The 17263-nt window shown below is 43.1% G+C and overlaps 1 protein-coding gene across 6 annotated transcripts in view; it reads left to right on the top strand.

Moving 5' to 3' along the window:
• The window catches only part of NAV3 (neuron navigator 3), a 351685-nt gene that overhangs the window by 248490 nt on the left and 85932 nt on the right, over positions 1–17263 (top strand). For all 6 annotated transcript variants that reach the window (XM_047788374.1, XM_047788373.1, XM_047788372.1 and 3 more), the window contains 4 exons: positions 10071–10203; positions 10857–11127; positions 12211–12919; positions 14907–15395. In XM_047788374.1, the coding sequence (XP_047644330.1) occupies positions 10071–10203; positions 10857–11127; positions 12211–12919; positions 14907–15395 (1602 nt within the window). The remainder of the gene's footprint in view (positions 1–10070; positions 10204–10856; positions 11128–12210; positions 12920–14906; positions 15396–17263) is intronic.

The raw sequence follows: 17263 nt of genomic DNA, 5'->3' as shown, positions 1-17263 counted from the left end.
CAGGCTTCCCTTGATATATGAAAATAATGGTTCTTGGGGAATTTGAGACTAAAATTATGGTTTATGTCCTGTCGATGGAGTCTTTGCCAAAAATCCATTCATGCCTCTGTTGCCAGCAGAAACTATGCAAGAGATCTAGAGTCTTTTTTTCTCTTTTACCACATTGCATCAAAGAGAAACTTAGTTGTGTGTTTTGTACACAACCTCCGCACTGAACACTCCCCACATCAAAAGAGTGTTTGTTTTTTCCACATCACCCACTTCTTTAGCACCAGCTAATTATCCTACAATTTAGCTCAGTTCTGGTTTTGCGTTGCAGCTGGAGTTTGCAGCTGATTCCACAAAATTAAGGCCTTGATCAGTAAGCTTGCCCCCACTTCAGATGCTAATTCCAAGTCTGCACCTCTTGTATTTCTCACTGACCGGCTATAAATTGGGTGTTCCCGTGTCTCCCTCCGCAGGTTCAATAATTTGTTAGAATGGGGAGTTCCCATTGTGGCTCAGTGGAAAAGAACCCGACTAATATCCATGAGGATGCTGGTTCGATCCCTGGCCCTCCCAGTGGGTGAGGACCCAGCATTGCCAAGAGCTGTGGTGCAAGTGGTAGGTGCGACTTAGATCCGGTGTTGCTGTGGTTGTGGTGTAGGCTGGCGGCTACAGCTCCAATTCCTAGGAAGCCTGGGAACTTCCATATGCTGCAGGTGCAGCCCTAAAAAGCAAAATAATCATAATAGTGATAATTATACTATTACTATTATTATTATTTACTAGAATGGCTCACAAAATTCAGGGAAACATTTACTTGTATGTACTGGTTTATTATAAAGGATATGACAAAGTATACAAATGACCAGCCAGTTGAAGAGCTACATGAGGCAGGGTATAGAGAAGGGACACAGGGTGTCTAAGCCTTCTCTTGGCCTGCCACCTTCCCAGCACCTCCATGGCTTTGCCAATTGGGAAGCTCTCTGAAGCCCATGGTTTATGGATTTTAATGGAGACTTCGTCATGTAGGCGTGGTACATTAACTCATCTTAAGCCCCTCTCTCTCCCGGAGGGTGGAGGTGTGGGATAAATGAACAAATGGTCTGGTCTTTCATAGTCACACACTAAGGCCTTCGTCTGTGATGTTTTCACTCAGCCTAACATGTAATTGTGCAAACAGTTATGGATTATGATTTTTTTAAAAAAGAGATCAATGGGCTATCCAGGAGCCAACCAAGAGTTGCTTTCGAACCAAAGGCGCTCCCGGGATTCCAAGAGATTTAGGAGCCCCGCGTTAGGGACTGGGGTCAGAGGCCAGCACCAGAGCGGAAGGGAATCCTAGCATGTGTATCACTGAGCAGATTCCAAATGCTTTAGGAGCCCTCTTTCAGAAACGGGACAGAGAGCAAATACACATTCCTTACCGTAATGACACCAACCAGCAGCAAATCCTGTCATTGCTACCTCCAAATGTATTTTGTTTTTTTTTTGTTTTTTGGTTTTTTTTTTGGCTTTTTGCTATTTCTTTGGGCTGCTCCCGCGACATATGGAGATTCCCAGGCTAGGGGTCGAATCGGAGCTGTAGCCACCGGCCTATGCCAGAGCCACAGCAACGTGGGATCCGAGCTGCGTCTGCAACCTACACCACAGCTCACGGCAACGCCAGATCCTTAACCCAAATGTATTTTGAAACTCCCTTCTCTTAGCTTCCTTGTAACCCCCTCATCAAAAACTAAAGGAAGTTGCAATAGCCTCTTCTTCGGGCTTCCCACTCCTACATTTCCTTATCTCTAATATATTTATAACACTACATAGGGTTTTAAAAACCTATATCTGCTCATGTCACTTCATGACTTAAAATTATTTGATGAATTTCTATTGTCTTTCTAAGAAACGCTAGTCGCTTAACACTGGCTGGAAGGTCCTTCAGGGGATGATGGGCTCTGCCCGCCTTCCCAGTCTCAGGACTGACCCTTCCCCTTGCCTGTGGCTGCTCTGCTCTTGCTGACCCTTGACCTTTGTTGCTGGCGTCTGGGTCTTGACACTAAGGGTCTCCTCTCCCTGTCTGGCTGTCTTCTCCACGCCTTTCACTGCCGTTCCGTCACCCTTCAGCTGACCGCTGAATGACTGTTTCTAACTGCCTCCTCAAAGAGGCCATTTAGTCACCCAGACATAGCAGGTTCTTCTTATTGGTTTTTCCCGCACGTAATCGCATTGATTTTCTAATCACAATTCATAGTTATGTGCACATTTAAGTGTTAGGATGATAAAGGAACCGCAGCTTGAGGCTGTAGTTTTGACTGTAAGACTAGATGATTTTTTGATTTATCCCACATTAAGAACCTATCGTGGGCCAGATGCCAACCTGAGCTCTGGAAGCACGAGACAGAAGCCACTGCATTCTCCCTCAACCGCAATCTTGTGTTGGAACCTGCATTGCTGGCAGATAAAATTGCAGGACAGTGGAAGCACACATGCAGTGAACACAGACCTGGAAGGGTTAATATTTCCTCGGAAGTCTCAGAAGGATTCAAAGAGGAAAGGGTATTTCAAGTGGTATCTAAACCAGTTGCTCAGATTCCGCTAGATTAGCCAGTTAATGAGAAGTGGAAGAATGAACCACCTTTGAAAGTAGAAGAAAATGTGTTTTAAACTGCAATAAACACTATATTCATTTTATAGAGGAAAGGACTATTTTTAACATAAAATCCTTTGTGGTAGGTTGATGTTTTGCACTTAGGTTTTTCCAATTCTAAAGTCTTTTTTAATGACTTGTTCTTTTTGTTCTTGGTAATGAAATATTTTTCTAGGGAGATGCTGAACAAATCATTGTTGAAATATACTCCATTGCTTTCCAGCAATGACCCTGAAGTAATATAGAATCTACACTTCATTGGTTGTAATGTTCAAATGTGACAGGTAGTGTATTGTGTTTGCTGATAAAAAACAAATGTATAGCACAGGTCTAAGTGGTGTTGTGCTCATTTAATTTTGAGGAAAAAAATCAGACTTAATGATTAGTAACAAGGTTTGAAGCCTAGGCAGTTGATTCTGCATGTTTTTAAAACTATTATTGCAAAGATAATTCTGCCTAAATATTTTTAGCATTCCTGTATCTCTTCATGAGTGTTATTTAAATAGGCATAAACAATCAACATGGAAAACAAAGTTATCCTGAAATGTGATAGGACTTTTGTTTTAAGTGGTAGCTTTATTTTCTTAGGCGGATGTTATGTATTTTTCCCTTAGACACAGGAAGCGTATCCATAAGTTTATACACAATGATATTAAGGATAGCTACAGGGACTTCATTTTTCTTTTTATGAAATAATTGTTTGTCTTAAGAAATATTTAGTAAAATCCTTAGGATGTGTACTTTCTCACATGTTATTATGTTTCTCATGTATTTGGCTGGAAGAGAAGTGATTATTTTTGTCGGTATGACTCTCTTTTGAGATTTTCGACAGTGGATCTTTGACACACCAGCGAAATGGTAGAGGTTTGTATTCCCTTTCCTTCCAGCCTCTCTATTTTTCTTCCTGTTTCTCACTTATACCTTAAAAATCCCCATTTTGAAATAGACACTTGTGGCACAAATGGAAATCTCCACATTTGTCCAAGTGTCCAAAGGGCCTAAACACGTCTAGTGCATCAAACTATAAGTTTGTAGAATGTCCGCGGGTTTCGAGCACTGGAGTGGACTTTGATGGCATTATCAACATTTTTTGCCAATGGCAATCTCTGCTCCCTAATTAGCTTTTAAATCATATATAGAAATTAATGCTTTACATCTTTTTCTACTCCTAACGTTTTTGAAAATGGAACCAAGGATATCGGAGCTTTCATTCAGAATTCGGCGTGAGGCTCTTGTGGGGAAGGTCAGGGCTTGATTCAAGCCCTGTCCGTCCCATCTGAGTACTGTCTGAAGACCGAGACACGGGTGGGAGTGGAATCCACGCGTCGAACACACAGCACAGTCGTCGGTTCCTGGCTGGTTATGTGGAGCCCTGCTGGGTGGTGACCGTCAGCAGCGGGAATTGGGAGGACACTCAGGATCCTCGGGAGGCGGGGGAGGCAGGCCGGGGCCCTGGAGGTGGGACACCGTGCGCCTGGAACCTGACGGCAAACCTCAGGCGCCTGGTTCCACAGTGTTCTGAGAGCCCTGGTCTGAGCTCCGTCAAAGACCGGCACTTACCAAATACGCAGAGGTAGATTTTCTCAGTAACCATACAACATAAAATCAAGTCATTCAAAAAGTTAGACACACATCTTGTATGGCTCTTTCTTATTTTGCACTTTGACACAGTGAGCTGACAAAATGGCATGTTGTTAAAAGGTTAAGACTAAGACACGTTGTTCTGGCCATCAGAGATACTGTCACCTTGGGAGACAGCATGCTGATGACTGGAGTATGTAATGACCTAGCAAATGAGGATTGGGGTTACTGTGGAGTGCCTGATGTGTAGGAATTAATACTCGTTGAAATTAGCATTCATTGCAAGAAAATCTCTGTGTTTTACACGTATTTGTGTAAGTTGGCCTGGCACTAAATTATCCAGGAGGCTGACTGAATACCTGCTCTGCGAAGTGCTCCGACACCAAAAAACCAGTGTGCGGAAGGTTTGCCTACAAACAGGACTTATCATTTTCCTCTGGAATTAATTTTAAATCTGCAACATTATTTTAAAGTTATTTACTTAATATTTCAGAATTCTTCAACATAAAAGCAAAAAAAAAAAAAAAAAAGCTTAGAATTTACAACACCTTTGTTTTCAAGCAGATCTGCTTCTCAGTGTAACTCCAGGGCGAACATGGGAGTCAGAGCCACAAGTGCACTGGAGAGATAAATAAAATAGATCCCCGACTGCACTGAGTTGTTAAGTATTAAAAATATAGAGAGTAAAGGGCATAACCAAAACAATCCTTTTCTTCTTAGAATAATTAATAATCTAGCGTATATCCATATTGTAATTTACCAACAGGTTAACTACATTTTTTTTCCTTTACAAGCAGTAATTTTTCCCCTACAGTTCTGAGTTTTGACGTATGCATCAAGTCGTGAACAGCCACCACAAACCTTCCCACACCCCCATGCACTGGCAGTCACCGATCTGCCCTACATAACTATGGTTTGGCCTTTTCTAGAATGTCATATAAATGGAATGTATGTGAATGTTCTTAACAGCTTTATTCATAGTATTTCAAAACTGGAAACAGCCCAATGTGTAAATGTGAGCTATGCGGATAAGATACTCAGATTTCTAATTTTTTAGCTGTCCTAGACTGTTGAGAAAAATTTAGCAGAGTAATAGATCTGTTACGTGAAGGACATAAAGACTCGCCCTTTTACAAAGAATATAGTCGAGAATTCTTCGCACTTCTTAATGAAATTAAAAATGAAAGGATGAAGAAAACGTATTGATGAGCTGGAGACATTCAACTCAGAGCTAATTATGTGAGTCAATTAACATTGTTGTCAGTTTAAAAAAAACTGTTTTCTGTGATGCTTTTAAACTTAATTAAGTGTGCCATAATAAACAAGATTAATTGCACTCTAGCTAGGGAGCATTCTGGAGGTACAAAACCAAAGACGAAAGTCAAAATCATAGAACCTGAGGATGAAGAAAGTGACGCTGTCATCAATCTAAATTTGTGCCGTTAAGATTGCTCGGCAAAAATATGTTGAACAGCTACGATGCTGCTGACTGGGTTGACCCACACGTACCTCCAGAGCGGTTCCGGCCTCCGTCTGCAGGGACATAACCCCTTGGTTCAGATCCCAAGTCCACCCTGGGATCTCGGGCACATCGTTCAACCTACCCGAACCCCGTCATCTTTATAATGCCTGTCTCATGGTTTCGTTTGAGGGTGCGATAATACATAGTAAGTGTTCCGAGGAGTAGGACGCATGGTAAGCCCTGAGCTGATGGATTTATTGACCTTGGGGAAAGCCGTCTCATTAAAGTATTAGGAGGAAGACCTTAGAGCCCAAAGGCAGAAGAAAGAAACAAGGCTGCATCTTTGGAATGTGAGGAAAATCACTTTGGGATGAAGTAGAATTTCCAAGTAGTTCTGAGAAATGACCTGAGGTTAGAGAACTTGAACCCCCATGACTTCGGTCTTTGTAACTATTACGTGTGATACGGCATACAGTATTGTAGTAGTCATTCAGATGAGCTGTGTTTGTGGCCATTTTCCAAAGTGATAATGGAGGCCGCATGTTTAACTGACACAGAGTCGGGACAGACGTGGAGACCTCTAGGGCGGCAGGAGCCAGACTAGAGCACGGGTTCGATGACCCCTTTAGCAGCCTCTTTGCTCCATATCGTCTTTGGACCCTCACCATTCAGTAAAGGTCTCAGCGGAGTCAAAAGCGCAAGAGGCCTTTCAAAATGGACAGCAGGACGTAGCTATGACCTGGAGTTCCAAGTTAGGAATCCGACGTTAGACTGCCAGGAGCATGGGAGATCGTGCTCAGAAAATGAGAAGGATTTGAGATCAAGGTAAGGCAGTTTGAGGAGACGGGGAAATGTGAAGCATTATAAAATGGCTTATATAAAGGATTCATCTGCCTCCCACACTCCCCCCGATACAGGTAAATCAGAACAGCAAACTTAAGGGAACAAACTTAAGGGAACACACCTCTAATAAAAGGCTCCAGGGAAAGACGTGAGTTTTAAAAATCCATTATTCTTTTCATTACCCGAAGGTAAATTTAGAAACTTGTTCTTCAAGTCTGTGATAGGATATTAGTTATTTTGATTTTTTTTTATTTTTCTATTGAGAGATTTGAAAACCTTCAATCTCATTTTTTATTCTTTCATTTATACCATTTTAACCATAAAGTTATGTTCACTTGATACTTTAAATGATTTTAAAACATAAGTGATTTTTTAAATTTCAGTAAGCGTTGTTGCATTTAACGTTTGGTCGCTAATACTAGGATTTACATGGGTAAAAGCTATTACTGGACATATGGATTCTGTCTTCCTTCCCAGAGAAATAGTTGCTTTAAAAATATTCATTATTTTATAAAGGTAACATTTCCTTTTTGTTTAACTTCCTTTGAATAATGAACATATTATGCTATTTCTTAAAAATTAATTTTATGTAAGTATGAAAATTGCCTTTGTAATTGCCTTTCTCTTAATCTCAATAAAACATGAGACTTTTATTTCACATTTATGTGTTGCCATAAATAGTTGAAAGTCCAAGAAGAGTAGCCCACAGGTCTGTGCTCAGAAATCTCATAGGGTAATGTCTGTTGAGACGTGTTTTTTGGAGATTTATAAAACAGGGTGCTAAGTCTAGTCCTGTAGTCCCTAGCCGGTATTATGACAGTGCAGAGGGCCGGCTCCCTAATCCGTCCCGACAGCAGCGAGGCGAGTCTCGGGGGCCTCCAGGCAGATGGAGGCCGGAACCGCTCTGGCGGTACGTGTGGCTCGACCAAGTCGGCAGCATCGTAGCTGAATCAGATGCAGAGCTTGGGAGCAGTGTGATAGTGATGCGACCTGCCTGCAGCACGAGGCCAGAGGATGGAGGATGAGGCAGGGGATGCAAAGAGTTTCGGCTCCAGAAGCAGGTGGGGGCCGCAGAGTGGAAAGCCTCGTATGCATGTCTTTTAAAGGAGCCTGACCTTTGCTTTAGACTCGGGGTTGCCCAAGTGTGTAGATCTATAATTTTATGATGATTGATAGGCATGCATTCCTGTCCGAAGGTAGCATATGTATTCTATAACGTATATAAACGTGAAAAAATTAGAGAGTATATGAAAGAAATAATGCATTTTTAAAATTATGAACATACTGGTAGAAGTTCTTAGTTGCCAACTATAGAGTATGCTGTATCTACCTTAAGAAATGAAGTGATAGAAGAAGGCTCGCTGCGTAAGTGGGGAGCCTGGAGCCCCAGGCTCTGCGCGGGCTCCTGGCTCACCTCGGCTCCAGGACGTCAGCGCTGCCTCCACTCAGCGCCTCCGCTGAGCCTCCAAACTCGAGAGCACATATCTGCCAGTGCTGACAAGAAAAGCCGGATGACTCTGCTGTTGTGTTCACCAGAGGCTGTTTTTTCTCGTTTGTGACTCTGGGTGCGTGTGACAGACCCTGTGGTACGTGTCATGTCTGCCTATAAGTGAGTCTGAAAGTGTGCATTTTTTGTAGTTTGCCTTGGGAAGGCGAGACTCATAATGTGGGAAAATCATGAAAATAAGATGTAAGGACCCATTCAAAAGATTTGAACAGGCACAAATGACAGATCTTTGCTACAGTGGTACAAAATACCCTTTTTCTCTCATTAAAAGTACTTATTATTGGAGTTCTTGCTGTGGCTCAGTGGGTTAAGGAAAAGTGTTGCTGTAGCTGTGGTGTAGGTCGCAGCTCCAGCTTGGATTCAGTCCCTGGCCCAGGACCTTCTATGTGCTGAGGGTGTGGCCAAAAAAGAAAAAAAATACAATTGTTATTGATAATATGACTTATAAATATGTTTCGTAATCCTGCTTTATGCTCTCAGTAGCTCATCTCTCAGGCAAAATACACACCCAGGGAGGGATCCTTAACAATATTTTCTATAAATTCAGATTTCGCATTTTCTTCGTGATAATTACTTTTCTAGTTGCCTTACCATGGGATCTCAACACATCACTATTATTTTTCATTTATGGTATGACTCATAAAATGCATACAGCAGAGTAGGCAAATCATCAGTTCCCCGTTCCTTCGTGATTAACTTGGGGTTTGTTACAGATGCTCTCTTCAATACACGGATTATGTGCAAGAGGTTTTTCGAAGCCACTTGTCTCTTTTATGAGACGTAACTTTTGTCTGTATCTAATATCGGTATCCAGCATGCATGAAGTCCATTAAAAGAGTGCCGGGGAGCAGCAATGCATCACAAGAGACTGACACGCAGCCAGTAAGCGAAAGAACCGTGGTTCAACCCTTCCCACCGTGGACTCTCTTTCACCTTCAGTGATCCTGCTTATCCTGTGTTACTTCCTCCTCTGACACGGACTAAGAGAGAGTGCCCATGTTAGCCTGCGCGTGAATATGAATGCAGCCTATTTTATATGTTCTCCTTTAGACTAAGAGCATATATATTCAGACTTTCAGGTATTTTTCCTTTGCCCCAAAGGATTGCTTTATGCACACCGTAGGGCAGGTGCATTCCATCTGGGAATCTACTGCTCGGGTAAAGAGAAGGCTTGGAGGAGTCATAAGCAAGGGAGTGACGTGGCTGGATGTGAACTTAGGAGCATTGACAAAAGCTTGGCAGATGAAGCTGTATCAAGAAAGACCGAAGGGGACAAGACTGGAGAAGAGGCTATTATATGCTGTCCAGACCAGAAGTCCTGCGATACGGCAGGAAGGATGACACAATAGAATGAGTCTCAGTCTTCAAGATTTGGTGAATGACTGGAAGTAGTTATAAAGAGAGAGGAAAGAATGAGGAATCATCTTCTGGTTCCTGACTAAAGCACTTTAAAAAAAATTTAAGACAAAGGGTGAATTCTTACATGCTTATTGCTTTCGCAGGAGGCCAAAAAAATTATAGGTCATTCTGTTCTTTCCTGGTGCCATGCAGTGTTTGTAGCAGTCTTTTCATTCCTTCTGTAATCATTCCCTACATCTGATCTAGACACTGATTGATTGATTGATTGATTGCTCTTAGGGCTGCACCTGTAGCATATGGAACTTCCCAGGCTAGGGATCAAATTGGAGCTAAGGCGGCTGCTGGCCACAGCCACAGCCACAGCAATGCCAGATCCAGGCCACATCTGCAAGCTGCCTCCCAGCTCATGTGGCAATGCCAGATCCCTAACCCCCTGAGTGAGTGAGGCCAGGGATCAAACCTTCATCCTCCTGGCTCCAAGTCGGTTCGTTAACCACTGAGCCACAAAGAGAACTCCTGGGTACTGATTCTTGGTAAAACTCCCGTTAGGTTATTCTCAGATTTGCTCTCAATTTTTAATAGTGTGATTTTCCTAAGATGAAACAGAAACAGGAATTCTCGTCCCGAGACGGAGGCATGGGTCATTCGTCCTGTGCGTCCTGCCTCTCGCTCACGGCTGTCGCATGTCTTCTCTTTAGCTGGGATGACAGCAGCTCTGTGAGCAGCGGCCTCAGTGACACGCTGGACAACATCAGCACTGACGACTTAAACACCACGTCCTCGGTCAGCTCCTACTCCAACATCACCGTCCCGTCCCGGAAGACCACTCAGGTGAGAACGGCCTTCTTGCTTTTCCAGGGCTTCTGCCAGATTTTCCCCCAGATTATATCACGTGTATTAAAATACAGCGCCACCTCTTAATCTGAAGCAGTTGCGTAAATGGAAGCAGCTCGTACATGTATGTTTTTTCAGTTGATGGGCGTGGAACCCAGAAAGCGTTATGTTGCCTCTCGTTCTTTATAATATTGATGTATTTGTTTAGAAATCCAAAAATCATTTTAGGAGTTTAATTGTGGATGGTTCTTGATGTATTTTATATTGATCTCTTAGAGATACTTTGCTGGATCCCTTGAGAATGGTGAGTCGAGAATGGATATGAGATAATTAAGCTTTGTCTTGTCTTACTTTGCCTGCTTGGATTTGGCAGAGAAAATGCTTTGTCTCTGGAGTGTTTAATTGGGGTTTTCTGCACACATTTCTTCTGATGTTCTCTAATATGTGCAAGTGAGAATTATAGGGCTGAAATGAACGAAACTTAAAAGAAGACAAAGATAAAAATAGAGGAGTCTTTGGAATTCTTTTGAAGTACACATCACTGCTGCTTCTTTTTTTCTAACCCAGTTATCTGAAAGTACTTTCCAGACCCTAATTCACACTTGGTAGATGTCTCTGCACAAAGTTTTTCTGTCCTATTTTCTGCATAGCTGAAGACAGACTCCGAGAAACGATCTGCCACAGACGAGCCCTGGGAGAGCCCGGAGGAGCTGAAACAAACGGAGGAGGACTTTGCGAGCCACGGCGATGGCGCTGGCAAGTGGAAGGGCGTTTCCTCGGGACTTTCTGAAGACCCCGAGAAGACGGGGCAAAAAGCCCCCCTGTCTGTTTCCCAGACGGGGTCCTGGAGGAGAGGCATGTCAGCCCAAGGAGGAGCGCCGTCTAGGCAGAAAGCTGGAACCAGTGCACTCAAGACCCCTGGTAGGCTTGTCATCTGGCAGCTGTTATGTTATGCAAAATTATCTTAATTTTTGTTTCTGTTCCATCTTTGCTATCTTTCATAGCGACTTTTCTTCATCATATCAGATTCTTCTCCGTAGAGCTAAATATTTTTTTCTGTGAAAAGTTTCCATGCTCGGGAGTTCCCTGGTGGCCTAGCAGTTAAGGATCTGGCATTGTCACTGTTGTGGCTTGGGTCACCGCTGTGGCTCTGGTTCACTCCCTGGCCCGGGAACTTCCGCATGCCATGGGCACGGCCAAAACCAAACAAGCAAAAATTTCACAAGCTTTGTCATATAGACCCACATGAATATGGTATCTCAGGCATTCTCTAGAGGCCTCGTCATAATTTGGTGTATTTATTTTGCCACAGTCCTTTCTAGTCAAGTGGAAATAAAATAAGCCTACTTATTAGTAAAAATAAGACTGCTTCTGTTCTGACTTTCTTGCAAAAGTTTGGAATATTTATTTTAACTCTGCCCCAGGTTTCACTTCCAACTCGGAGAGGCAAGAGCAGTCCCTCTTGGATTGCTGGAGATTTGAAATATCATTTCTGAATTAGACTTGATGGAAAAAAAGAGAGTGAAAGAATGCTGCCATATTGTACCATCCTTTTTTTTTTTTTTTTAAGGCTCTCTCCCTATTATTTAAATGATGCCTCCTCTTAAACAGTGCCACCTAAAGTCCCTTTGTATCAGGGTACACCCAGTATAGTCATGTCATAGATAATCCAATGAATTCTTTTTCAAGCACTTAGCTTGATAAGATTGTGTCCTCTTTCTAAAATAAGAGAGATGCAAGATATGGCAACAGTAAATAGCAAAAATATGTGTTTTCATTTTCTCTCCATCTCTCATCACCTTCCTCTCACAGCCGCATACATCGTTAGAGCTTGGGACCGAATCCTTTCACGACATTTGAGTACATGTCTGTTTCAGTCCAAAACAATGCATATTGGGGAATCGATGTATTCCTAAAAATGGGCCACGTTTTACACACCACTTAAAGAAACATTATGAGAGTCAAACGTGCAGGCACATGCATCTGTGTATTTTTTGTTCACAGGGAAAACCGATGATGCCAAAGCATCTGAGAAAGGGAAAACTCCCCCCAAAGGGTCGTCTCTGCCAAGGTCTCCTTCAGATGCAGGCAAAAGCAGCGGAGATGAGGGGAAGAAGCCCCCCTCGGGCATTGGAAGGTCCATGGCCACCGGCTCTTTTGGATTTAAGAAACCGAGTGGAGCAGGGTCAGCCGCCATGATCACCAGCAGTGGCGCCACCATCACGAGTGGGTCGGCCACGCTGGGTAAAATCCCCAAATCCGCGGCCATTGGTGGCAAGTCAAACGCCGGAAGGAAAACCAGCTTGGATGGCTCCCAGCACCAGGACGAGGTTGCGCTGCACGTCAGCTCCAAGACCTCCCTGCAGTACCGCAGCCTGCCCCGCCCTTCCAAATCCAGCCCCAGCGGCATCCCTGGCCGTGGAGGCCACCGATCCAGCACCAGCAGCATTGATTCCAATGTCAGCAGCAAGTCAGCGGGGACCACCACCTCAAAACTCAGAGAACCCACCAAGATTGGGTCGGGGCGCTCGAGTCCCGTCACTGTCAACCAAACAGACAAGGAAAAGGAAAAAGTAGCAGTCTCAGATTCCGAGAGTGTTTCTCTGTCAGGTTCCCCCAAATCCAGCCCCACTTCTGCTAGTGCCTGTGGGACCCAAGGGCTCAGGCAGCCAGGATCCAAGTATCCTGACATTGCCTCCCCCACGTTTCGAAGGTAAGAGTGCCTGACAGGATGCTGTGAAGCTATGAAATGCTGTGTCTTAGGAGGTCCATCCTATCCTATAAATGTCTATCTATCTGCATAGACAGATGGGTATGCTCCATGATACATGTATCTTAGAGTTTTCTATTCAATTTCTAAGTACAATGAGTTTTAAGAAGCTGATGATAAACATAGCTAGTGAGAAAATACTACTCATTTTGAGAAATGCTCCGACTTGGCAGTTTCATTATCATTGTAGCAGCACCAACACAGACAGCATTTACGAGAGACTTAAAAGCAGGTGGCAATACCTAGGGAGTTATAAAATGAAATAGTAGCCTGTAACATTTCTATAGGTTTTCAAATTTCCACAGTTAAAAGTAAGTCTTTATGACTCTTGGTATTGCTTTCGAGTGTTTATTATCTTGCTGGCTCTTGATGAGCTGATGATCGTAAGTGTGGGTGAAGCTGTGTCTCTTGTCCACTGGGTCACCGCGGATGTACTCATACAGTATCATATTTTGACATGTTAATGAAAGTCAAGGTATGATACGATTGACACAATTTGAAAACATCTGGGTGTTCGGTACAGGATTGTACCTAAGAAATGGGCTAGGCTTTCTCCCTCTTCAGCAGCATTCTTTGACATGACTCTGAAAAGCAGCAGGACTTGGTTTCTGCAGCAGGACTCTCGTGGTCTTTCATGCATGACGCTCTGCTGAGAGAGGTCACTGTTTTTAAAGAAGGATGTGTTTTAGGCAGCAGGAAAATACGTACAGCTAAAGACTTGGGACCGATACGTAAATCCCCCTGTGTCTGTTTGCTCGTCAGTGAGATGAGAGAGCATGATTTATAGTCCATTACATGTTAAGTATTTTTAATGTTCGCCTTTATTATACTGACCGAACCAAGAATTTTGGTATCTGGGAAATAGAGGGTCTTGGACATTTACTTTTAATGCTTCAGGCAGTCACAGATATGTGATTGTTTGAAAACCCTGGAGGTTTTATCCTCCTCGGTAGAAACAGTCACCCTGAAGAATGGGTTTTTGGAAATGTCGATTCTCCCCTGTTGCTTAAGTAAGAGCCAGGAGTGCCCTCCAGTGGCCCATTACCTATGAAACAATTTCTCATATTCGTCATAAAATATTTCACTGTAGGAAATATGGATGTCATTGCAACGGAATTAGTAATCATGATGCCATTACTCCATATCACTTTATTTCCATATTTCCATAAATTCAGTGATATCATCTGCTTCATTTACAAAACTAAAATGTTTTCTGAACTGAACTCCAACATCGACCTTCACACCAACTGCGTTTCAAATCACTATCCTGTGCATGTATTTGAAAGCACTGGCAACTGACCTAACATCCTTTGGTCTTTCTCGGGGAAAATACCGACAAACCGACCTGTTGCCGACAGTGTCCAATATTGTTTCTAGCCAGCTACTCTCTGAGTACCCCAGGCCACCAGCTATACAACGCAACCTCCTAAACTTTGCCTTAAGCATTCCTTTTATTCTGAGTAAACTATTAAAATGAAAAAAAAAAAAGAAAAGAAAAGAAAAGAAAAATTATTCAAATGTCATATACCGAATGCGTAGAAGTTGTTTCATTATAATGGTTCTGTAAATAGGTAACAGCAAGCATGTTGGAACGTTTTAAATTTTGCACAAGATTCTGCTGATCCCTTCATTGTGAAAACCAGGGGTTTTCGTGTTTGCTTTTGCCATTTCCTTTTGTTTGGCCCATGCCCCCCCCCCGCCCCCCCACCGGGGTGGCAGCCCAGTACCACCTTAGCCTTACCGTGAGAGGAGAGACTTTCGGCACTAGATTACGAAGTTCAAGTTTACCAAGTTCATGAACGTAGAGACAGGAAGTGCCTGGCGGCTGGGTCCACCACGCACCCTTGGCTCTGTGTACTGTAGCCCTAAATATTAAATGTGGATATTAGCTTCTTGGAACAACTGAAGCTGTTATTTGTTTTTCTTTTAGGTTGTTTGGTGCCAAGGCAGGTGGCAAATCTGCCTCTGCACCTAGTACTGAGGGTGTGAAATCCTCCTCTGTAATGCCCAGCCCTAGTGCCACGTTAGCGCGGCAAGGCAGTCTGGAGTCACCGTCGTCTGGCACGGGCAGCCTGGGCAGTGCTGGTGGGCTGAGTGGCAGCAGCAGCCCTCTCTTCAATAAACCCTCAGACCTAACTACAGATGTTGTAAGCTTAAGTCACTCGTTGGCTTCCAGCCCAGCGTCGGTTCACTCTTTCACATCGGGTGGTCTCGTGTGGGCTGCCAACCTGAGCAGTTCCTCTGCTGGCAGCAAGGACACTCCGAGTTACCAGTCCCTGACTAGCCTCCACACGAGCTCCGAGTCCATTGACCTCCCCCTGAGCCACCACGGCTCCCTGTCCGGACTGACCACAGGCGCCCACGAGGTGCAGAGCCTGCTCATGAGAACGGGCAGTGTGAGATCCACTCTCTCGGAAAGGTGAGCTCTCCGGAGGCGCTGCTCAGGTCCTCGCCCCCCTCCCTGCGCTGTGCCTACCCCCCTCCCCACCCGGTCCCCCTGGTTTCAGCGGCAGTGCCACTCTGCCAAGGGCCACAGGATCCATGAGACTGAGCTGCTTCTGTGGTCCTGTAACTAACGCGTGCACTTGATCAGAGTTTGAAGAGGCAAAAAACCCCCAAATCCATGAGGAGCTGTGCACAATTGGATGACACACAGTCTCTTCATCTGAATGCATACGTAGATACCCAAAAGGCGATTTGAATACAATTCAAAGCATGTATTCGTGTATTGAAGGATGTCTTCCCATCAGTGATTTGGCCAGAGTTCCAGGATAATACAGCTCCTGGTGGTCATTTAAGCATTTTTTAAAGACCACATTTAAATGGGGGCTGCGATGGTGCTCAGAGTAAAACGGTCAGCTTGCTTTATTGGCATTTCTATGGAAAAATAGCAGCTGGATCACTGGGAATCCTCATGGAAATGGAAAAAAACAAAAACAAAAAACATCAGTGGTCGGATACAAATTCTTAGAGAAAACTGTAAGGCTAGTGACGTTTTTAAGAGGCCCTTTGAAGATAAGCCACATCACAGGGTGTCCCTATGATTTAATGAGTTACTGTTTTCTTTGAAAGTAAAATGAAGAACATAGTGAGTATTCCTTCCTCCTACGCTGACCAGAAAGCATCTCTGTTGACCAGAATGGCTGTAGAAATCTCCCCCCCCCTCAAATCCACCCCACCCAAAATCCGTCCTCAGGTACTTTGGTGCCGACTCCCCCAGGAACGTGTCTTCAACGGCTCCTTTTTTCCTGATAAGCCCAATACTATTTGTTTCTTGGCACAGCTAAAGCTTTCAAAAATGGTCTTAATTGTGTTCTTTGTGAAAGCACTTCTGGTCACGACAAATGCCTGATATTTATGACTTCATTTTGTTTATTTATTTTTCATGCTGACATGATCACCTCAAACTAAGCACACTGCAAGCAGGTTTTTATTTGTTAACCAGAATCTCTCTCCAAAATACTGATGATTGTTTCATCATAAATCTGACTGCAACGAGTCGACCATATAGCCAGTAACCTATTGCTTTAACGTTCATACCTTAAAACACAGAGAAATGGCCAAGGAACTATTCGCAACCAAGGAAGCCTCAGTTCTAAACAGATGATAAGTGTGATGAGTTTTATAGCTGTCACAAATGCACTGTTAATATTTTACTTTGATCTATATTTTAGCAGAAGTCAGCATACATTGTCACTGTAGAAATACAGTGACAAATATGCAGTTTCTTATTCTCTTTAAGCAAATCTTTTTGTTTGTTTAGTTGCTTAGTCTTGGAAATAGACCACTTTTACAAATGGAAGTGTTCTAGCATTATAAATAGCCAGATAGACAATTTTTCTAAAATAATTTTGAGTAAATGTTTTTCCCTTGATTCTTAGTAAAATATATCGATAAACATTAAACGGAAAGACAGATTACTTCCATAGGTATCTTATATGATATAAACATTATTTTCTTCCAATAAACTACTGGATTGAAGTAATTTTTGACATAAGAAGTTATACTTTTTCTTTCTTGAAAAAAATTGCAATTAATAGCAATTTATTCTAATCCTTTAAAGTGCACCCAAGAACTTCATGATCCGTTGACAAGAAAATTAGATCCTCTCAGAGATCCTGGCTTAATTATAATTAAGTCCATGGTGGAAGTGCGAAGAAAGCCAGGGAGCCATGCCTAAGAGAAACTGTGCTCAAGTGTAAATATTTAGGACAAAGTAATTAGGTATAATAGAGATGTGTGTAAGTTCATGATTTACTTCTTTATAATTTCAGAAGATTTTACTGA

Source organism: Phacochoerus africanus, chromosome 7, assembly GCF_016906955.1.
Source record: "Phacochoerus africanus isolate WHEZ1 chromosome 7, ROS_Pafr_v1, whole genome shotgun sequence".
NCBI lineage: Eukaryota > Metazoa > Chordata > Mammalia > Artiodactyla > Suidae > Phacochoerus > Phacochoerus africanus.
Note: the sequence above shows the minus strand (reverse complement) of the source record. Positions and strands in the feature narration are given on the sequence as shown.